General features: G+C 43.3%; 1 protein-coding gene across 3 annotated transcripts in view; it reads left to right on the forward strand.

Annotated features, from left to right (window-relative positions):
* The window catches only part of ARMC9 (armadillo repeat containing 9), a 128,859-nt gene that overhangs the window by 44,303 nt on the left and 60,505 nt on the right, over positions 1-24,051 (forward strand). For all 3 annotated transcript variants that reach the window (XM_081050915.1, XM_081050916.1, XM_081050917.1), the window contains 7 exons: positions 2,204-2,296; positions 8,687-8,777; positions 10,003-10,126; positions 12,675-12,814; positions 14,206-14,282; positions 17,232-17,306; positions 20,643-20,733. In XM_081050915.1, the coding sequence (XP_080907041.1) occupies positions 2,204-2,296; positions 8,687-8,777; positions 10,003-10,126; positions 12,675-12,814; positions 14,206-14,282; positions 17,232-17,306; positions 20,643-20,733 (691 nt within the window). The remainder of the gene's footprint in view (positions 1-2,203; positions 2,297-8,686; positions 8,778-10,002; positions 10,127-12,674; positions 12,815-14,205; positions 14,283-17,231; positions 17,307-20,642; positions 20,734-24,051) is intronic.

A 24,051-nucleotide genomic window follows, 5' to 3' on the forward strand; every position in this document is an offset into this window, starting at 1 on the left:
TTAAGGGAAATAAAGCCTAGTCTAAATTGGGGCTTTTCTCCCCAGTCCTCAGGTTGATGATGGTTAACTCAGTAGATCTCAAGATTTTGGTCTCAGACCTCTTTACTCTCTCAAAAAATTACAACCCCAAAGAGCTTTAGTTTATGTGAACTTTAACTACCAATATTTACAGTATTAGAAATTAAAACAGAAAATTTGAAATATATATTTATTCATTTAGGATGAACAATAATAAACCCAGAATATAACAATCTATTTTTTATTAAAAAAATATATATATCTTCCAAAACAAAAAATAAATTAGAAGAGTGGCATTGTTGTACATTTTTGCAGATTTCTTCATGTCTGGCTTAATGGAGGACAACTGGATTTTCATATCTGCTTTTACATTCAGTTTATCATAGTATCACACTTCACATTGCCTCTGAGAGATTGATCGTGAAAAAGACAAATCATATCTATATGGTGTTATGAAAATGATTGTGATCATGTAGACTCCATAAAAGGGCTTTGGGGACCCCTAGGGTTCCCCCTAGACCACACTTTGAGAACTACAGGTCTGAGACAACACTGGTTGGCCCTTTAACTGAATGATCCATTCTAACCCACCTGGAATAGTATCAAACTCCTTCACAGATTCCCCAAATTCAGAGTATCGTGGCAGGAAAAGGCCTTTGAGCAATTTCCCTCTCTCTAGATAGGAAAAGGCCTCCTCACTTGTACTTCTGATGCTTAGAAGTGCTCCCAGGAATAAGGTCTTGAGTGCTCTGAGGACGATGCATCCAGGATGAACAGAAAGAGTTCTGTGGTCAGTTAGTGATGTCTGCCCTGGTTTTGTTTGCGTCAGTTGACCAGCGTGGGTGGGGTGGCCTGAGTAATCTCCAGTAGCTGTCCCTTCCCCAGATGTTTGCCTGTCTGCTCCAGTTACCAGAGTCATCTTCTCTTTGGCTCTTAGTCTGTCCACCCGGCACTTCCTGTCAGTCCATGCTACTGAGCCTCTTGGTGAGACAGTATTCCTTAGCCAAGTGAATGACATTCTTACAGAATAACCGGGAAAAATAAAATGTCTTCTGATTTTTTCTGTGTCCTCCTCCAGTGCTCCCACTGCAGCCCCTTGCCCCTCCCTACCACCCAGTGTCCCTGCCTGACCTCAGTGAGCTTGACAGCAGGGGGATCCCACAGATGTGACACTCCTGGCACACCCTTCTTTAATATAGCCCTCTCTTCCCTCAGGGCCTCCCTCCTTGGCGGGAGGGAGGGTCCAGTCTGTCAGCGCACCCGCCTCTAGAGGCCTCCCCATGTTGGTTCTGGGGTGTCTGCTGCTCTTCCTGTCCTCTCCCCACACTGTTCTGTACACGTGCAGCTTCTCCTCGGCCAGAGCAGGGCCTGCCATATCAGGGACCCTTATCTAGTAAGATTTTTCTGGAAAAGCAAGGACAGTTGCTCACGTTAGTTACGTGGCTTTCGTACATCCTAACTCACAGCCGTACACACCCACAGGCACAAGCACACACTCCTTTCACATGCTCCCCATGCAACAGGCCCTATGGGCATTAAGTAAATTCCTACTTAAAACAACACAACAGACTTAAAGCTTTTCAAAATATACAAAATTCTACCCAACTACCCCTACGTACCCCTACGTACCCCTACGTATGGCTGTGTCAGGCCTTATAGGATAAAGCCTAGTTGTTGGCATGGCATTCATGCAAAGCCCTCTGTAGCCTACCCTGTGCCCTCCCCATTGAGCTCAGCGCAAATGCACCCTGTCTTTCTGCAGCTCCCTGAGCTGCCCCCCGCCCCCCCATACACACACCACCACACTCATATTCCCTGTGCTGGCCCACAGTCTGCTCATCCTTCATGGGCTCGTCCTTCTTCATCCCCTTCCTGCAAACACCCCTGTGCCAGCTGGTGAGCTCTCCCTTGCCTGCACAGTTACAACCAGGCATTGTGCTGCTTCACTTCCCTGGAGATTTCACATGTGTAAGTTGACTCCTACGTCCCCTTCATCACCCTTTTGGAAGTACAATGTTGTAATTTCTTAGTAATGGACTGGTAGGCTGCTTACCTCGCTCCTCGGGATATTATTTATTTTGTTTGGTTAAATGTGTAGTTACTCATACTGTCGTTTAAAACAACCCACTCTATGAACAGTTTTCTCCACATTCAGACTTGTTCCTTTTGCTTTTCTTCATTCTAGCGTCTGACCACATCCCATCCCGGAGAGCAGAGGGAGACCGTGCTTCAAGCTTACATCAGCAACGACCTCTTGGACTGTCATAGCCACAGCCAGGTCGGTGAGAGATGGGTCAGAGCCCAGCCGGGCCCTCATATCTGGGGACTGTTCTTAGCGGATCGGGAGGTCTCCATTTCTCTGCGTATTTTCAGCCTGGCAGCCGGATGTCAGCCTTGAGCCTCTGTTAGCTACTGAGAGCTGCTCTTCACCCTGGATGCTGCCCACTTTTCACTTCTAATAAAGAGTCCTGAACAAGTTAGAACTGCTTGACTCAACTCTGGAGCTCCTTTCTGCCATTTTTCCTTTGCTCAAATTCCCAAATCTTTCCCTCACCCCTCTTCTTACCATGAGTCCTGAAAACACAGTATCACTTATGAAGGATAGATAAGCAAATTCCGTTTTTTATCTGGGCCTGCCTCAGAATGTCTCTTTAACACTATTTGCATATAGCTTTGGACTAGATAGTTCTAGTGGGGAAAGTATGGGATTTGGAGTGAGATGAACTTGTTTCAAACCTCTGCCCGACCACCAGTTAGCCACAGAGCCTTAGCAAGTCACCCCATCTCAGGGCTCTTCTTGGTCTCTGAGAAGGAGCCCGCCCTGCCTCGACACTTTGTTGGGGGTGATTGCAGGTGGGCACGCATGGGAAGCGCTTAGCCCAGGGCCCAGGACTGACTAGTCAGTACTCGGTCATTCTCCTTCCCACCCCCCACCCCTCTTACCTGCTGTCAGTGATGTAGGAGATTTTTCCTGTGAGTGAGTGAGTGCTGGGATCATGTCTCATGAAACCGAAGAATGGAAGCATGGACCAAGGAGAAGCAAGGAGTTGTAAAAGAGGGTAGTTTATTAAAAAGCAAAGAAATGCAGCTCCCGAGCAGGAGGGGGTCCCGAATGGGGTGCCCAGTGACTGAGGCAAAAGCTCTTTGTATCTTCCCTTGCCTGTTTGGGGAAGGAGAGCTGGTGCCTTTTAATGGAATTCGTCTATCAGGTTTGTTCTGTTTGCCCATCCTGAAGGGATTAACGAACCCATTCCAATCTATCAGATCTGCTCCGTTTGTCCAGCCAAAAGGGATTGATGAGGTAATTTATTAATCTCAAGGTGCCATTACATTTTGTCCTAGAGTGAATGAGTTACTTCAGAACTTGAAGTTTCAGGATATGACTGTCTTTGATTATTTTACCGGGGACCTTCTTGTCTGCCTAACAACATGCTAACTAACCTGTCTCATCAGCACCAGACTTGCTAAACAGGAGGTTGGAAGTCTGGAACATGACATATATAAAGAAGATCCTGCATTTCATTATTTCGGTTGAATGTTTATCCAAAATGCTCTACAAGCTTTACCTCTCTGTTGTTAAGCTTCACAGGGTGGGCACTGAGTTAGTGTGGATCCTTCTAGGATTGCTGATGAGACAGCACCCTGCCAGAGCTCCTTATATGTCGGTCTGTTGTGCCCTTGGGCAGTTAACCTTCAATGGTTTTGAGTTGCCAGCTTACTCTTTGAACATAGTCTTAATGCTCCCATGAAACAATTGTGTTAGTTTGAAAAATAGCCTCAAATTCTTCACTTACTTTCTTTTATTTTTTTTTCTGTTTGTATTTGTAACGGTGTTAAAACCCACCTGTAAGGCATGAAACAGCCAAATAATAAATTGTGTGACTTACAAACTCAAGTTCAAAGAGTAATTCAGTGCTGATTCTTTCTGAACTGTCGTATTTCATTGAACCTAAGAAGCACTTCCTACCCCCCCATTTTAGCATCTCTGAAATCAGAGTATATCTTGCAGTCAACATTTATAATATAGCTTAAGCGGCAGGGCTTTTTTCTTTTGTGGTCTTATATTATAAAACAATGTGTCCTCTAATGAAAGGTGTCTTAGTTTTGTGATATGTGATAATTTATCAAAATACTGTAATTTCTCCAGTCATTGAGAATGTCATTTCTTCCTCACGTCTTTGTTTCATTGTTGTCGTTAATTTCTTTGATAAGGAGTGAGCTGGAGTTATCTTAAGATGTCCAAGAATCGGCAAAGCATGAATAGTCTTTGTGCAACATGGAGGCTATGTCATCACGACACCAGAATTAAGTAGCCCTTCAGTCAGGGAATTGAACTGGTCGCTTAGTTAGTTTGTCTCACTGAGCAGTTCTCAGAGTTGCAGCATTATCACGTGGAGAGCTCATTAAAACACAGATTATTGCCCTCTACCCACAGTTGTCACCCAGTAGGTCGGGGTGGGACCTGAGAACGTACATTTCCAACAGGTTTTCAGGTGATGCTGATGTTGCTGGTCCCAGACCACAAGAGTAAGTGATTCGAGAATCACTTACTCTTCTAAACCAAAAAACGAACTGAATCAAACGTACTAAATTGCAGTGAATTGAATTTTTCACTTTTATTGAATGTTTTGATTTCATATGGCTGCATTTCATGCTGCTGGAAGTCCTGTGATGTCAAACTCTCCACATTTGACAATTTTACTTATCTAGCATAATATATGCACTTATGCAAACGCATGGTTCCTGAAGTCTAAGGAATTTTGTCTTATTTTCCAGAATCATGTTTTCAGTTTTGAAATATATCGTTTACTCAGATGAGTGTAGAAAACATACACGACCAATTTAAAGAATAGTAGTAAAACAAATACCAGTGTTTCCACCACTCAGATTAAGAAACAGAAACTTACCACCAACTTGGGGGCTTCTAGATTGTACCCTTTTCCTTTCGTTAAGCGGTAACCACCATCCTGACTTTTTAAAATTGTGATAAAATACACGTAACATTAAATATGCCATCTCAACCATTTTTAAGCATACGGTTCAGTAGTGTTAGGTATATTCACACTGTTGTATAACAGGTCTCCAGAACTCTTTTGATCTTGTAAAACTGAAACTCTGCCCATCAAACAACTCTCCTCCCCCCTTCCTCACTCCCCTGGCCCTCTCTGACTTGGACTACCCTACGTACCTCATATAAGTGGAATCATGCAATATTTATCTTTTGGTGGCTGCATTTTTTTTCTCTTGACATAATGTCCTTAAAGGTCACATGTCAGAATGTTCTTCCTTTTTTTCTTTTTTTTTGAAAGAACTCTTCATTTCATTATTTTTATTTTTATTTTAATTGGGGAATATTGGGGAACAGTGTGTTTTTCCAGGGCCCATTGGCTCCAAGTCGTTGTCCTTCAATCTAGTTGTGGAGGGCGCAGCTCAGCTCCAAGTCCAGTTGCCGTTTTCAATATTTAGTTGCAGGGGGCGCAGCCCACCATCCCATGCGAGAATTGAACCGGAACTCCTGTTGTTGAGAGCTCTGGCTCTAACAGACTAAGCCATCTGGCCACCCCTTTTTCCAGTTATTGATCCCTTTTGGGGACATTGGCAGTCAAGGCCAGGACAGGATCCTGGGAAACACAGGCCTCTGGCAGGGCTGAAAGGTCGGCCAGGTACTGTTAGTGGGCAGCCATATGTATGGCCCAGGCGAATGGTGAGCTGCTCTGTTATTCTGGTTTTTACTCGTATGGTGTGGGCTACTTCTACTTCTCAGGAGCTGATCTCATGAGGACACTTCTGTGGATGAAAAGACTGTCTACAGCTGATCCACACAGCAGGGTGTGGAACAGGGAGCTGGAATTTCATCAGCATGTGGTCAGGGCTATCCAACTACAGATAAAAGTCTGGGCTCACCTTACCTAGGCATCTTGTACTGTTTAAAAATATGTTACATGGTTTACCACTTTGGAACACTAGCAGTGTGTACTAAAACTGCATACTCGGTGTCCTAGCAAAACCACTCCTAAGTATAACCCCAGCAGAAATGTGTGCCTATGTACAAAATGTACATAGAATGTTGACAGCCGCACTACTCATGAGAACGAAGACACTGGCTATAACCCAAACATCCATCAACAGTAAATGGATAAATTACCCGTGATAGATATGTTTGTAAAATGGGATACATCGAGTAATGAGAAGAAATATACATACATACAACATGAATCTCACAAACATAATGTGAAATGAAAACGTCAGACATAAAAGATTATAGCATGATTTCATTTATAGAAGAATTCAAAAACAGACAAAACTAACCTTTGATGTTAGAAGCCCTTGGTTTGGAAGGAGACCCGGGAAGGGCTTCTGGGGCTCTGCTAACATTTGTTTCTTGATCTGCTTACTAGTTACCCATGTGTTCACTTTGTGAAAACTCGCTGAGCTGTACACTTATGATCTGTGCAATTTTCTGTATGGATGTTATAGTTCAATAAAAATTTTACCTAAATAAAGATGGGGCAGCAGCAATAGGCACCATGGGGATGACAGCCTTCAGTATGTCACTCTCTTAACCTGGACTGGTGGCCCTTACATCTCATGCACGGTGGCCACCCAGAAATCTGTCTTCACCAGACTTCTGATACCTTTCACCCTGCTCCTGAATTGGGTTTCCAGTGTCCCATACGGTTTCTTTTTTTTTATTTAATTTTTTAAAATTTATTGGGGTGACAATTGTTACTGAAATTACATAGATTTCAGGTGTACAATTCTGCATTACATCATCTATAAACCCCATTGTGTGTTCACCACCCAGAGTCAGTTCTCCTTCCATCACCATATATTTCCATACGGTTTCTTTCTTGACTTAGGCTCTTGGTTGGTGGAGCACATCCTTTGGTTAATAGCTTCTAGAGAAAGGATGGCTGGGGAGTATATTTTTCGAGACTGTGTATATCTGAAAATATTTTTATTCTGTGTACAGAATTCTGGGTTGTACAGAATTTTCCTTTGGCATTTTGAAGATACTGCTCCATTGTCTTTTAGGTTCCAGTATTACTGTTGAAAAATACAAAGCCATTCTAATTTCTGATCCTCTGTATGTGACCTGTTTTTTTTTCTCTCTAGAACATGTTGAATCTTCTCTTTATCACCAGAGTTGGTAAATTTCCCACTGGTATCTTTCATGAGGTGCATTGTGATTCACTGTTCTGGGCACTTTGTGAGCCCTTTCAATCTCACAGCTTTAGATCTCAGAAGTTTTCTTGATTTCCTCTGTTTTTCTCTCTTTATAAAAGTTGGACCTCTTGAATGGGTTCTCTAATTTTCTTATCTTTTCTCTCATATTTTTTGTGTTTTTCTTCTTGCTCTATTTTCTGGGAGATTTCTTCATCTTTATTGTCCAACCATTCTGTTGAGTTTTCATTTCCCTTTTTTTTTTTAATAGCAATCTGTTGTTTCATGGATATGGTATCACTTCTTATATCTCTGAGGATATTAGTCACAAATTTTTGTTTATTGTTCATTTTCTTATCCCCGCACAGGCTCATTGCATCCAAGCCTGCTTTTTTTCCCCCCACCCAGTTTGTTTTGGCCCATTTTCCATGTTAGAAACTTTCTTTGGGTTTCGGAAGACCTTAGTTATCTCCTAACGTTTAGAGTGGGGGACTGAAAAGCCAATTGGAATTTCTGAATATGAGGGTACTGCCTATAGACTAGAACTCCACTGCGGGTGAGCCAGGTGGGCCATCTGTTAGGAACTGCTGATCTCAGGATCTGTGGTTCTTTTTCTTTGGTCTGGTCATTTTCCTCCAACAAGAGTCTTGTAATCTGGGTAAAGGGTCAGGGCCTGGCTGCCAGTGTTCTGGGAGCCATGTAGGGGAAGAGGACTAGGGGTGGCTCTCTGCTCAGCATTCATTCTGCATTTAGACACTACCCTCCGCCCCCATTTTTGTGTAGAAGCCCTGCTCACCTATGCCTGGCGTTCCCCACCCAGAGACCCTTGTATTACCCGAACAAGAGAACACCCCCAGACCTACTGTGGGAGGAGGACAGCAGTGTGGGAGTAGCAGGAGTGGGATCCAGCTGATTCTTTAACAGCTTTCATTCGTTCTTCTTTATTTTTCCCCAGTTCTTGAGCCTTTTGACAGCTGAATGATAGAAATCGTATAACTCTTCATTGCCCATATGACATTCCTGGGTCTACTAAGTCTGTTACCATCTGCATTCCCACTTCCAAAATTGTGTTGTTATAGTTTCTTGTGCTGTTCTCTCTGACCTTGAGAATTTGTGTCATTCTTAAAAATCCATTTTGTAGTTTTACTTTGGTTTGCAGGGAGAAAATTAGATGCATATATTGGATCTATTGTTTCAACCAGGATAACATCAGCAACAATACTAGCAAATGATATTACCTCTATGTGTCAGTCATTGTTCTCGTGCTTTGGATAATTCATTCTTTTAATTGAAAAATTCGGATAATCGATATTTACCAAATCTCAGAAAAAATCAGTTGGAAATCAAGAATTCCAGGTTCACTGTTTGGCTTCAGTCTGTTCATTTTACTTCTAATAGATTCGCACAGAGGAAAAGAATACCAGACCCGGAGAGGAGACATGTATTTAATCTCTCACTTATCTTTAACTTCTATGTTTTTCCTTTTTGATGTTTTTCTCCACAGAGGAGCGTGCTTCAGCTGCTGCACTCGAAGAGTGAGGTGGTGCGACAGTACATGGCCAGGCTTATCAACGCTTTCGCGTCCCTGGCAGAAGGTAAGACATCAGCTATTCTTCAGAGAGTGGAGCAAGGTCTTATTGATGCCTTTTTCCCTTTAAAAATGGACATTTCCCCCCAAATTTCTTTGAGATAATATGTTTCCTCAGTTTATTCCCGTTGAATGCATCTAAGGTTTTTTGTAAAGATTAGATGTTGTCATATTGGTATAGTTTATGCCAGAGCAAATCTTGCCTGTTTTGGAGTTTCTTTTGTAAGCTTTCTAGTTTTATTTTGTACACTTTCTGGTTTTGTAACTTAGTACTTTTTAGATCGCTTTCAAGTGTATAACAGGGAGTGCATTTTCTGTTATTTTCTACTTAAGGCAAAATAAGGTTGGTGAAATAATTAAAGCTAATCCCAATAAACACTGCACCATTTTCTTCGAAAGACTGTATCTAACCTCTTAAATCAAGAGGATTTGAAAATCCCAAAGTTAACATGCCATCATTACTGAATTCAAAATGAGTTTACAAAGTGCCATTATCTTCCCTATGTTCTAATTTGTTTGAGCTCTTTATAATAGGAATAAAGGGAGTTTTCAAATTATGACTGTATGAGGCTCCAAATGCTCGTTCATGCGTTCATGTGTTCATTCTTCCATCCACGTAGTAAACATTTATCAAAGCCAACGCATGCACTATTCATACAATACTGTAGGACAGGGACCATTCGTACAATACTGTTGAAATGTATGTCCAAAATCAGCGTCGTCTGTATCAAGACACAAGTCCTCAATGGGCTAGTGACCATTCAAGGCGTACTACAGGGTTCCAGGCGTGGTTCCCAGCTTCTTCTCCAGGCCATGGCTGTGTCTGGAAGGAGCAAGGAGCGTGGCCAGAAAACATTGTTTGGCAGCCGCTGCTGTAAAAAACTAACGGGCTCATAGCGCACAGGTTCCCTTCCCACAGCCTGGCCCCTCGTAGAGCTGGCTTTTGGGTTCAAGATTTCAGGTAAATAAAGGACAGTGCTCTCCACAAGGACACATGATGGATTATGTTTAGGTTATAAGAAGAGTTGTTGTCTATTCATTCGATAGTTGATGGAAGAAAAGCAACCTTTCAAAAGAAATGTATTTTAATAAGTTTTTTAGAACCTAAAATTACACACAAACTCGATGTGTGTTATACGCAGAGTCTTCACAGAAAGTGGTTTTGGAGCACGACTTAACACAAGGTCAAGTCTTTCCTTCTCGCACTTGTCCATGTCTGGTTGTGTTCCCAGGTCGCCTCTACCTTGCCCAGAGCACAAAGGTCCTGCGGATGCTGGAGCAGCGGCTGAAAGAGGACGACAAGGACGTCATCACCCGGGAGAACGTCCTCGGCGCCTTGCAGAAGTTCAGCCTCAGGTGCTGACCGTGCAGTAGGTCCTGGTGGCTCCTGGAAATTAAATCGGGGTTTTTATAAGCCTCTATTTTGTGCTTATTTCGTCCCAATGACAACCCAAGAGGCAGATGATATTTTTCAGCTAACACTTTGGGATAGGTTAGGTGACTTTCCAAGGTAGAGCTAGAAAGCTTATCTCTTATCCACCAACCTGTCCTACTCAAGCTGCTTTGGATGGAGGAAGACATTTTAAAAGCACTGTTACAGTCCCCTAATGGATGTTGTCTCGTGCACGCCAGGTGATAGATTGTATCTCAGGCCCCAGGCAAGGTTTAGAGACATGCACGTGAATGCAGCCTGACAGCCTCAGCCTTCAGGTTGCTCACAGTCCATTGTGTGCACAGAAGGGACCATTCACAGCAGGTGTGACAGGTAGTTCTGTGGAAGTCGGGTTGCAGCCTCCAGGACCCTGTCCATATATCCCAGCAACACACCCTGGCGTGACTTGGAACTGCCCCCCAACAGAAATTTAAAATCAGACACTCCTTCTTGAACCAGGTCTAATGCCCTCCCAGAGCTTTCTATTTTTAATCGACAGCTTTATTGAGGTATACTTCACAGATCACAAAATTCACCCATTTGAAGTGTATAAGTTAACCATGTTTTAGTATATTTACAGAGTTGTACAACCATCACCACAAATTAGTTTTAAAATAGTTCCATCACCATGAAAAGAAACTTCCTGTCTGTTTTACAGTCACTCGTCATTCTGACCCCTGGCCCTAGATGACCACTACTCTACCTTCTGTAGGCTTACCTGTACCGGACACTTGATATAATAGAATCACATAATGTGTGTCCTTTTGTGTCTGGCTTCTTTCACTTAGCATAATGTTTTTGAGGTCCACCCATGTTGTAGCGTGTGTCAGACATCGTTCCTTTGTATTGCCGAATAACATTCCATGATGTGGCTAGACCACCTTGTGCGTATCTGTTCATCAGTTGGTAGATGTCTGGGTTATTCCGCTTTTTGGCTGTTATACATAATGCTGCCATGAACATTTGCATGCAGGTCTTTGTGTGGGCATGTTTTCCTTTCTCCTGGCTAGGTATCTAGGAATGGAACTGCTGGGTCATCTGCTAACTTCTAGCATCCACATTCCCTCATGACCACCTTGCTTTCTCTCTGACTTTATTAAGAATTCTAGCCTCTTGAGCCCTCAACCTTTTCTAACTGTCAGTCCTCTTCTGAACATACTTTCTCCCTATCAAATGTAGCTGACTCTCACTATAACCTGAAGCCTGACCAGGTGACGTGTTCTAAGTGTGTTTATGTTTAGTGGGGGAAAATGGTAGGTATTTAATTCCCATTATTTGCCAGGTCCCTGCCAATGAAAATTTCTTGTTCTGACTCTATGAATTGAAAAGAACTGTAAGTAATCTCCAGAGTTATTGCTTCCTCAGATCATATGACCACTTCATTTTTATTTGTTCATAAAGACAACTTAGCTTGATGTTGACCGTATTTTGAAAAATTTTAGGAATTCAATAGTTACAGTTAAGTAACGGAGATAAGATATGGTGAAGAAATGCTTCTGCCTGATAGTGCAGATATTTAGTGCCAACTTTTCCCCCCCTCCAAACAGTCATTTAAGCTTTCTGTTCCGGAAAAATGTTTACTGTTTGTGCAGTTTTTCCAGGGTCTCTACAATGAATGTAGTAAGAAGCTAGGCTTACCAAAGAGTACAGCCTTCATTATTTTCTAATAAATGTCTCTGATCAGGTGGATGTAAAGTTTAAGAACAGCATTAATAGATAACATTTAGGTGGTAGTTTGACCATAACCTGGTCATCAGGAGATGGGCAGTGCTGCTTCCTCTGTGGTGTTTTGATTTTCTAAGAATTCAGATGATTTCTCATGGTGATACTACACTTACTCTTACTAGTTTTTAAGTCTGGCATGATGACAAGCATCATAACACCTTCTGATGAGGCATTGGATTTTGTAAGACTTTGTTACACCTGGACTTTGGGTGGAAAATAATTCTCTGTAAATTGTATTATCCAAGTCGTTGAATTACCCTTACTCAATAGAGATCTGAATCAAAATGGTATTGAGCTGGGTTTTTTGCCTTTCTTCATTGTTTTTCTTTACTTTTACACAACTCAAGGTACCTAAGCTGGATTATGAAAGACTAGAGTTTAGTATAAATCTGTTTGTCTATTAACTATTTCTATGGCTGTTTGCTGAATGAAGTAGATCAAAGCTATTAGTAAATATTCATTCAATATTTGAAGTAATACTCTGCTCATTTTAAATATAGAAAAGCAAACTTTCAAAATAGGAGGTCTCCTTAGTGCCTTATCATTTTTTTTAAAACCCTTCATAAAATCCCTGAAAAGTAAAGAATTTATTGTTGTTTTAGTTGCATTGGTCTAGCGACAAAATATTCCTCAGTGTGGGTATCTTCTGTGCCCTTTGTCTTTTCTGACGTGCTTTCACAGTGCTATGTGCTCTTAAAGAAAAGTTTCTCCCCAGCTTTAACTTACCTGTAGGCCCTTTCATCCTAGGCGCCCGCTGCAGACAGCCATGATTCGAGACGGCCTCATCTTCTGGCTGATCGATATTCTGAAAGACCCTGATTGCCTGTCCGACTACACGCTGGAGTACTCGGTGGCTTTGCTTATGAACCTCTGCCTCCGGAGCGCAGGTCTCACAACCTCCTGTCCCGACGTGGAATGCCCAAGTATAAAGCTGTCAAATCCCTAAAGCCAAAATACCATTTTGGCCTTAGGAAGACTGTTTTATATTCCGGGGGTGCCAAAAAAATGTGGCCAAGTGGACACTTTGGTCAACGTTGCTCAAGCAGTAGTTCGCCATAATCAGAAGTGTCTGGATGCTGATGGTAACCACTTTGGGCACCTCTTGTAATTGCAGAAGTCAAACGTGACTTGTATTCACTTTTTGTTATCAGTATATATTGAGTACTACAATTTTAAGACAGTTTTCCTTTCTTAAAATGTGTATACATTGTTTGGCACCCTCTATATATATATGTATGTAACACCTGCATTAAGAGGAAAATAAAGTGTTTATTGCACTATTCAAAGATAGAAAGTTACGAATTATGATCCCTTTTATCTGAAGACAGAGAAGTATATTCCCAAGATTGCAGAGGATTAAGTTGGTGGCAGAGCAGGGAAGTTAAACCCTGCTGCCTGCCCCTTATCACAGTTGTTTTCTCCACTCCACCCCCTGGAGATGGGGATTCTTACACAAGTCACATATGGACATCACAAGTCACGTATGTACTTGATCCATACAAGTAGTGATTTTAGCTTTTTACAGGTTCCATCCCGTTTACATGCTATGTTCCCTGGGATGAGAGAAGCTTCTGTAGAAGAGGTGCCAACCAAGTCCAGCCTCTGGCTGACCTCAGTCTGAGTAGCCCCAGTATTGGGAGAAGGTTACCTGGGTAAATAGCTCAGGGGGATTTGCCAGAAGCTTCTTCACCCTCAGATGCTTTGTAATCTGAAGCCCCTGTGTGTTGTTGACTGAGTAAATGACTATTTCAATCTTCTTTTATAAAAAAATAGCTTGTGCAAAAGGTCCTCACTTCAAAATATTTATTATAAATAGATTATAATCAGACTTTCTGATTATCATCAGTTTATTTGATGATGAAGTGAGTATTATGATGATGTTTGTAGTTACAAAACTACCCGTATGATTCTGATGGTGGTCTGTGCACGTGCCAGTGCCAGGTAGAACATCGATCACTCCGTAATATATTACACTTTCACTGTGCTCAATAGCTCTACGCTCTGCCTGAATCATAATAACTGCCACCATTTACTGAGCGCTTGGAGTGTGCCCGCCTATACTGAGTTAGTTAATTCTGCATCACCCTTTAAGGTAGATATTAATGATCCCTAAGGAATCCCAGAGGAAGAAACTGGGGTCCAGCTTGGTTAAGTGACTCACCTAAAGTCACACCGCTCATAAGCAGAGGAGCCAAGATTTGTATTCAAGTCTGTCTGACTTGAAACTGTGCTTCTGTGTTTAGACACGTCATGTTTTGTTTTGTGTTTTTTTCTTCAGGGAAGAACATGTGTGCCAAAGTGGCCAGCCTCGCGCTGAAAGTTCTTTCAGATCTGCTGGGCCATGAAAATCACGAGGTACTCAATCAGAGCTGCTATCCCTGGGCTTGGGGAGGGCTGGCCCAGGGCAGTTACTGCAATCTCCCTCCTCCACGTATTTGTATAAGCTTTTGTAATTTCTGAATTCTAGAACTGGGAAGCAGGAAGTCGTTCCTCTACTCCTCACTTGCTAGCACACTGCCATCAGTGGCTTCTGCCAGCTCCCTCGTGTGCATTATTTTTTTCTCCTTATCTATCCATGCTTCACTCCTCCCCCCACATTGACACTCCTCTGTTGTGTTTCATGTATGTCTGTAGACATGTATGTAGTCTGAAAATGTATTTAATATCGTGTGTGTAGTTTTAATTGTATAAATCGTGTTGCACTCTAGATCTCATTACTTTTCTTACTTTTTCACTGCGTTTTTAGGACCTTTCCATGTTGCTTTATATACACCCAGTCCCTTAGCTCTCACTAGTGCAAAACAGCCCTTTGTTTGCAGCCCTCCTATTTTACTTATCCACCTCCCAGGGGTGTCCACTTTGGTTGCCTCCACCTCTCTGCTGCCACCGTGGTCCTCAGCAGACGTCGCCACACATGCCCCACGAGGACCTGTGCCAGAGCTTCCCTGGTGCATAGACACTTGTCACTGCTGGCTCACCCCCTATGTCAGTCTCAGGTCAGAGTCCTGGAAATTGTCCCCCAGATTGGCAGTTCTAGCTTCTGCTGTCACAGGCGTCCTCCCCAACACTTGTGATTTTCTAAGTTTTTTAGCTTATGCTTCACAAGTCCTTTTTAAATAAAGTAGAGATCTGGATAAACTAATGAACAAAACTAATAAACAATATAGTAGATTGTTCACCTGCTTTCCTACACATGCCTTTGCAGAAACGGTGGCATCACTTTGCACCTGAAGTCAAAGCCTCAACAAAACTCTGACCTCTTTCACCAGACCAGGTGCAGGGGTGTCTTAGCAGGACCGGGCTGGCTGAGTACCGCTGGGTCCGAGTGAAGCACTTGCTATCCATGCGTCTGTCCCCATTTCAGACAGACAGTTCCCATTCTGTTCATTTCTTTCATGTTGTAGGTTCCTGGAGCCCCATCAGCTCAGAGACCTGGGCGACTTTAGCAAGTAGAGGTCTGGTGGTTGTCACAGTGTGTGCATACCTTTGATATTTTAAAACCAGTGAGCTCTTAACTGTTTCTAGACCAGAATTAACTCTGTTCTCCATTTTTTTCAACTCAGGCCATTGAAGCCAGAGTGAAATGCATTCTGTCTCTAATAGTAAAGGTTGGTTTCAGGTGTTGGAACCAGAATGTCGGCTCTGAAAACTGAATATGCCACAGGATTCAGATCGTGTCATTAACCGTTGCCAATACATTTGCTTTGGAAGATCTACATATATATTTTTTAGAACTGGAGAAGTGTTCACTGTGTAAATAAATGTTACACACATGTATCCTACACAAGATAGTTGTGTTCTTAGAAGACAAAATCAAGAAGCCACAAAGATGCACATATTTGACTATATGAACATTAAATTTTTTTGTATGAGAAAAATGCCATAATCAAAGTCAAAAGACAAATGATACCCTGAGAAAAAATTCGCATCACATGACGAAAGTTTAATATCCCTAACATATAAAGAACTCCTATAATTGACAAGAGAAAGTCAAGTTATAAAAAAACCCCAACAGAAAAAAATGGTAAAGGATATAAACGGGCAATTTACACAATGGTAAATCTTGATGGCCTATAAACATGAAAAGCTGTATAATTTCGCTAGTATTCAGGGAAATGAAAATAAAAACAACTATAAACTGCCCTTTTTTAACCTATTAGATTGGCAAAAATTAAAAGTAATGAAGTTTAGTGCTGGCAAGTGGTGGTGGGAAATAAACCCTTTCCCCTCCCCGCCCCCATCACTGTGGAGAGAATATGGCACAGTTTGCTCAGAAGGGAGCTGTCATTTGTCGGGTACCTACATATGCACTATGTCCTGGGCTGGCCTTGTGCTGGGGTTACCTATATGATTAAACCATGGTCCCTGTCCTTGAAGAGATCGTGGTGGCGGAGACATGTATACATTTAAAAATACAGCGAGTCCAGGACAATAGTGGGGGGTTGTGCTGAAGGAGAGGAGCACTCTGTGCAGGGTTCAGGAAGGGTTCCCTTTGAGCTATGTCGGAGCTGAGTTTTAAAGCATGAATCATAGCTTTCCAGACAGACACGTGTGGGAGGTGCATTCCCAGCAAAATGCACAGCTAGAGCCAGGGCCATGGCCTGCCACCGGGTGGTGTGACGCGTCCCTTATGTAGTGTGGAACCTCTGCAATATGAACGTCATGGCAAGCAGGGAGGAGCAGAGTGGGTGATACAGGCCAAAGCCTGCAGGGTCCTGTGTGCTGTACTGAGGAATCAAGAAGTGGAGTAACGCCAGCCTGCTTCTGAGTTCTTTCCAGGCAGACTATGTGGAACGTGTCCGAAGTAGGGAGAGGTGGGATTTGGCCCATGTTGTGGAATTTGGGCAACGATACGATGGTTGTGTGAAAGGGTGCGCACCACAGGCAGGACTCATTTGGAGACGTGGGTAGCCCAGGTCCTGGACATGTCTGAATGAGGGCAGTGGCCGTGTGTATGGAAAAAGAAAGTTCCTGTCCGAGACGGCTTGGAGACTCCCCGAAAGAGAGAAGAGAGGGAGAGGCATCAGTGATGACTGCAGAGTTTCTAGCCTGAGTGGTCAGGATCACGTTAATTAAGCAATGAAACTTCGCAGGAGTAAGCTTTGCGAGGCAATGATGAATTTAGTTCTGAGCTCTGTTGTAACTGTCACTGGGACATGCAAAGGGAGACGTCTGTCGTCTGGAGAGCTGTGAGATGGTAACTCACTGTCCGCTTTAGTCAGTGTTCTCAAGTGTGGTGCTTGATAACTGAGTTGTGTAGTAGTTGAGACCTTGCAAATGACTGGGTTTTTTCTTCCCTCAAAGATACAGCCCTACGTGAATGGAGCACTGTACAGCATCCTTTCTATCCCGTCCATTCGTGAGGAAGCAAGAGCTATGGTAAGAAACGTGCTTGAGAAATGTGTCAGCTTCTGTTAGTGCCATAGGTCAGGGCTATGAGAACAAGGGGTTCCCAGACTGGGCTCCATGGAGGGGCTTTCAGAGAGTTTATGAATGCCCCAAAATTGTATGCCAAGTACATATTTGCAATTTTCTCATGAGAGTCTGTGGCTTTTATCAGATTCTCAAGGGATCCCTAGCTCCTCAGTGATTAAGAACCACAATGTTAGAAAGTTCCCAGCAGGTTTATTTTTGGAAAATTGTAGACATTCTTTTTTTTTTCTAATTTAAATGGCTCATTTAAATTTGGGGCTGGGGGAATGCTTATGGATTTTGTAGTAGCAGAAGCTTAGCAAGGAAACAATGAAATGAAGGAAATCATCACTCAAATTCACCTCCAGGATTCCTGGAGGAATTGTGGCAGCAGTGAGAATAGGTGCAATCAAAACACTCTGACATTCTGGTAGGGACCAAATGGAACAGAAAAGCTGGTAAAGATGATACCGGCCATATTTAGTTTTTTGTCTAATTAGTGAATTCAGTACTTAATGTGTTTACATTAGTGTATATACTGGAAGTTTAAACACGCCTCAGGTGATTAGTATAGGTTTTTGAAATGACAGATGTTTCTAGATCTAATCAGCAAAACCACCATAGTTTTGTCCTTTTCCCTTACAATATATGAAACCAGGCCAACTGTGCATATTAAATGCTGTGACAAGGGGGTTAAATATATTTCAGAGGCTAAATTCAGTTTGAGACCAACAAAACACTTGGTTTTGCTTACTTAGAAGAATTGCCAAATCTTCTAATTGGTCATCTAAATTACATCACCCATTTTGCCAGAAGTAAAAACTTATTTACGAACCATTCTGTGTGGTCACAGTAAACAATGGGACTTAATTGCCTTCTGCTTTTGAATAATAATAGTTTTTTTAAAACCCTGCTTTCTCAATACAGAAAATAAACTTGGTTAAATTCTGTATTACAGTCATTCAGGTGCAAGAGAGGAATTGTCAACCAAGCAAAGCACAAGGAATAAAACATGTAGGCTGAAGAGAAAGAAAGAAAGAACCGAGATGACATGGAATTAAAAAGCTTGAAAGGCTAGGGCAAAGGGGCGGAGAAGGTGAAGGGAACTGTCTTAAAGGGACAGGGACCAAGTGGGGAAGACAGACTCCTTGCTGTATGACGTGAGAGATGCGAGCCCTTAGAGACCATCCAGGCCAGGGAGAGAGAAGGTGGAAGGAAGGGACAGAGCCTCGGAGACCTGTGTGACCCTAGCCAGAGGTCTGTCTCATACAGGGGCAGTATACAGGGAGTCCCAGGAGAAGAGGGAGATAATGGGGCAGAAAAAGGGTTGAATTAATAAGGTATCTAGGAAATTCCCAAATGTTTGGAAATTAAAATATTGACCCTTGTGTAAGTTATCTGTTGCTGCATAACAAATTACCCAGAAGCTCAGTGGCTTTAAAATTTTATTATCATCGCTCAGTTTCTGTGGGACAAAAGTTCAAGAGCAGCTTAGTGGGATGGTCCTGGCTAAGAGGCTCTCGTCAGGTTTCAATCAAGACTTCAGCCAGGGCACCCAAGGCTTGAGCAGGGCTGGAGAATCCTCATGTCCTCAACACATGGGCCTCTCCATAGCGCTTCTCTCAACATGGCATCTGGTTCCCCCCGAGCGAGTGATCCCAAAGAGAAAGAAAGAGCAGGACGGAAGCCACAGTATCCTTCATAACCTGGTCTCAGAAGTGATACACACAGAGGGACCCTGGCACAGTGTGGGAGGGGACTGCTCAGGAGTAGGAATTCCAGGAGTTGGGGCCCTTGGGGGCCATCTTGGAGGCTGACTGCTGCACACTTGTAAGTCACCTGTGGATTAGGGAAGAAATCACAAGGGAAATGAGGGGCTATTAATATTTTGACATAATTACAAATATTTCCTCTAGTTTTCATTTAGTTTCTAATTATGGTGTTTTGGGTCATATGGCAGCTTTAATTGTAGTTGAGTCTGTTAATATTTTCTGTTATAGCTTCTAACATAAGTTTCTAGACAGCCTCTGAATTATTGAGTTATTGACTTTAAGAAGAAAATGTGGATGACTTAGATAAAGGTATAAGCAGTATAAGCTTCTGTCTGGCATTTAACAGGCATAAGCTATGCAGGAACCCTCTGTTAGTCTGCACGGAGGAAGCTTTTGGACACGTCACTTAAGCAGTTGCCTGTTTATTTATAAGAGAGGCCTCTAAGAGAGGTTATGGCCAGGGTTTTTCTAAAGCCCTGAGACTGCCCACATTTCACTCTTATCCTTGAGGAAGTTTTTAGATTGATAAAGGAATTACATTCTTTTTGCATGTAACAATAATACAGAAAACCAGACAGCGAGGAACACATCATCCGTAATCTCACCAGCTTGACACCTGCTTGTGACAGTGCTGGAGAATTCGTAGCTGAGCTAATGTTCTCAGACCTCGCTGGGGTTTGCAGCATGTGTCCGCACATTCCTTTTGGAAAGCAGTTCGGCGGCACATATGAGAAACCACTAAAACCTCCTGGATTCATTTATTTCCCTCTGGCCACTGATTCAGAGAAAAGCTCTACCATGAAGATGCTCATTTCAGCTTTTTTATAATAGTGAAAACCCAGAAGAAACACATCTAGTAACAGGAATTGCTAATGAAATTATGGCTCTTTTGCGCAAAACATTAATAGCTATTGAGGATGATAATTAGGAAAAGCAGTATGAGGAAGGATGGAAAATTTTTATTGTATAATGAGAGATAAAAGCGGAATATGACGTTATAAGAACTCTGTTTTTTGCAACTGTGTAAAACATTTGTGTACTTGTAGAAAATGACAAAAACTACATAAAAATTATATTAGTACCAAATACTATGATGTTGGTCTTAAAAATAATAGAAAGAAAAAACAAAAAACAGGAGATAAAGATAAATGAGTGCCCTGAGACCCATTTGAACTTTCAGAGACTGCCAAGGTCTGGGGCCGGAGAGCAGATCAGATCAATATGGCTGCCCTGAGGCCCACTCCAAAGCCTCTTGCACCCAGGGCTGGAGTATTGTGAGCTGTGGAGCTCTCCTCTGTGCGTTTACTAAATATGTTATAATTAGGTCCGATATTCAACCAAGAAGAAAATAATTTCACTGTGAATTATAAAAAGAACAAAAAGAATGTTTAACAATGAACAGAGGAATTGTTATTGTGCATATATAAGAAAGTGTTTTGGGAGGGCTTGGCTGAAACTATCCCACTGAAAAGTAGTTCCCCCCAAAGAATGTTAGCTGAAATGTTAACTGTTCCTCTCTTCACTGCTTTAGGGGATGGAAGACATCCTCCGCTGCTTCGTCAGAGAAGGCAGTGCTGAAATGATCCGCCAGATCGAATTCATCATCAAGCAGCTGAATTCAGGTCCGTTTAATGCAAGAATCTGTGAATCTTTTGAATCTTTCACATGTGCCAGGAACATACATGGGCTTTCTCAGAAGGACTTGTCATATCTTGGAATTCATTCAAGAGGCCCAAGTGAACCTATGATCAACCAGGTCACCAATTCAGCAATCGCTTCTCACACTTCAGGCTTAGAGTCAACAAAAAGAATTCAGAAACAATTACAGAAACCCTTCTCTAACCCTAAGTTCTCTTTATGTGGGCTTCCCCCTCCTAATTCTTCCTCCACCTCCGAAGAGTGGCTTCCCCAGAGTCCTAGGGTCAGATAAGGAAGACAGATGCCAGTCTTTCTAGTCACTGGAGAAAATGTCATCATCCTCCCACACTTCATTCATTCACTCAGGAGTAGTTTATGTTGCCAACTGACAGCATGGGAGGATGTGATCCCCGTTTTTGTCTGGCTTCCTCCATTATCATGGCAACCCACATCCCATAACAAGCAGGAAAGGATGGTGACGGGCGCCTTGGACGGAACCAGGGTGGTGAGGTAGCTCGTAGCTCCTGACTCGCACACATGCCAGAGGCTCCGGGGCCAAGCTTGTCCCTTCCGTCTCTGTGTGCCCTTCCCTCACACCCAGCAGGCTACGTCACTGAGAGTGCAAGTGCACACATCCTGTTCAGCACGCAGACAAGGGTCAGAAACCGAGTCTTTTGATCTCTACTCTAATCCCAAATCGGCAGCTTGACCAGGCCAAGCAGAAGGGAGATGCCAGAAGCCTCTCACAGGAAGAAGCCTGCAGGTGGCTCCTCTGGCTCACGATTCACAGCCTGGGCTGCACAGGATGGCCCCCTGGGAGATTTGGAAATTCAGAAGGCAGTGCCCATCCCCATTAAAATCAATCTCTGGGGGAACCCCAGGCACGCGAGCTGCTTAAAGCTTCCAGGTGATTCCAGCGTGCAGCTGGGGTGGCTCATGCCTTCCTCGGGCAGACGCAGGAATGGGGAAGCAGATGGAGGACGGCACAGGGTGTCCGGATTCCCAGCAGGCAGCTGGGAGAGCAGCCAGGGAGCCTGAGACCTTGGCTCCCTTCAGGCTGGGGGCCCATTTCCATTTGAACATCCTTCCTTCTGGGTTTTGTGGAGCAAGTATAATTCATCCCAAATTCAGGTGGGCAAGGAACAGAACTTGATTTTCTGCAACAACTTTATTTCTGATTTTGAAACCCATTCTGCTGGGTGGGCATGTTAAAAAATAAAGTGAAATAAAACCCTACCCTGAATCCTGGCTGAGGTTGCTCCCTAACCCCTCGGTAGGCCAGAGTTTGGGAAGGCGGAGAAATGCTGGGAAAAGTTGTTTCCTGTCTGCTCCATGGTCACCAGCTCTACCAAGACCTCCCTCCCAGGCAGGGGACCTCTGCAGCTGCAGGGTCACATCTGGGTTGGGACTCTGCTTTGAGGCTGACTGAGTTTCAGTCTATCGAGACACACCTCCCTTTCCTTGTCCGTCTTCCCACCTCCCTGGCAGCCAAGAAGCAGGGTGAGGCCCCCCCTTGCTCTCTGGCTAAAAAACATCTCTTTCTCTTACATAAAACTGGCCCTTGGACCAGCATGCCAAAGAATGTGAGGCGGGAGGGAGGGGTCAGTTTACATTTCTGTAGGGGGTGTGCTTTGGCACGAAGTTAACATGGGCAGAGCTGAGGCAGGAAGGGCTTGGGAAATACCTGCTCAGCTCAGTAAGCTCCAGTTTAAATAGAGAGTATCTAAAGTATTTCTTTTTTTATCTCAAGCACCTAAGTGATTCTGTTCCCATAGGACAATGGCAGGACCCAGAGCTGATTACCCAGGAGTCTGCTATTTTGAAACCAAACTAGAAACTCATTGACTGTTTGGATGGAGGACACACAAATGCCTTACTTAGCATATGTGTCATCAGTATCAAGTCAAAATGAATCCACCAGCTTTGCAATGGAACCCAGAGGAGGGACAGCTGGAGAGCTTCTGTCCAGTCCAATCTTCAGTCTCATGTGGAACTTAATGGCAGGACAGGAATTAGCGGGAGTTTACCCGTGTAACATACATGAAGTGGCCTTGCCGCCATCTGTAGTTAGAGTACGGACTTTCTTGGTTCATTTTAGTGAACATGAAAACATGTATATGGGTTTTCATACGAGTACATTCAAGCCTATCTCAATGCTCTAGCAGTTTTTCCAACAGAGTTTTAAGGTCTTCAGGTACAGAAAGTCCAGTATATTGTAAGTACCTACCCCATAGATGGGAAAGGACTACTCTGGTGAAACCTAAGGCAGAAACCTAAGGAAGACTTGATGCTCACAGGTGGAGATGAGCAGCCATCAGCAAGAATGGGAAGTTTGTCAGTAACTCCAGTCCTCAGCTGGGGGACCAGCAGACACTGGCCGCTCACTAAAGAGAGGACAGGGAGACCTAACAGGTCGCTGGGCAGGAACAAGGCAGAGCCATCCTCTCCAGCTGGGCCCCCCGGAAAGGCAGGATATGTCAACTCCAGCGTGACGCCCTGTTAGTTATCTGTGTGAGAGCACCTTGTGCGGGCAGAGCTCACGTCCCCGTCGCCACAGAGAAAAGGAGCCGAGGTTTATAAGGTGCTTGAGTTCACAGGACTGGATTGTTCTGGGAATAGGATGAGCGTGAGCTTAAGGGAGGGGAATGTGGCTGGACTAGACTGTGGCCTCATGAAATGTCTAAGATTCTTTAAAAAGAAAAAAGTTATTTCCATATTTGACAAAGAAAGTTTTATCAGTGATGAATATAAGAGCATCTCCATTTTGAAAGCCACTTGCTTGAAAGCCTTCTACTGAAGGTGGGATGGAGTCATGCTATTATGGGCCAGCAGGAAATAGAGGTTAGGTCATTAAGCTTCAGCCCGAATGCAGAATGACTTAACAGCCTCCTGTCTGCAAAGTGGCTTTCTTGACTAAATTCTGTAACAATGGTACGACTCATGATCGGCGTGGAGGAATGCAAACCCCGGTGAGGTGGGGACAGGCGTCTGTGTCCTGGCCCCGGTCCAGCCACGTCAGTGGAGTCCTTGCCTTTAGAAGGAAGGCTGTGTTGCAGATGTGGGGTGCCCTGGTTTCTACCTATTCTCTTCTAGGAAATGGTTTTGGGAATTTGAACAAGTTTCAGTGAATCTGCCGCAGTCTCTTCAATAATGGTCTTTGGTTTCCTCTTCCTACTCCCTGTTTGACTTGTTTTCCTCTTCTCTTAGGCTTTCTTTACTTGCATGTCATCTGTTAAAGAAACAAGTGATAATAAGGAAGGTGCAGAAGGGATAAGGGAATGAGTAAGTGAGGTTCTGTCCCC

The sequence above is a fragment of the Rhinolophus hipposideros genome (genome assembly GCF_964194185.1).
Source record: "Rhinolophus hipposideros genome assembly, chromosome: 6".
Classification (NCBI taxonomy): Eukaryota; Metazoa; Chordata; class Mammalia; order Chiroptera; family Rhinolophidae; genus Rhinolophus; species Rhinolophus hipposideros.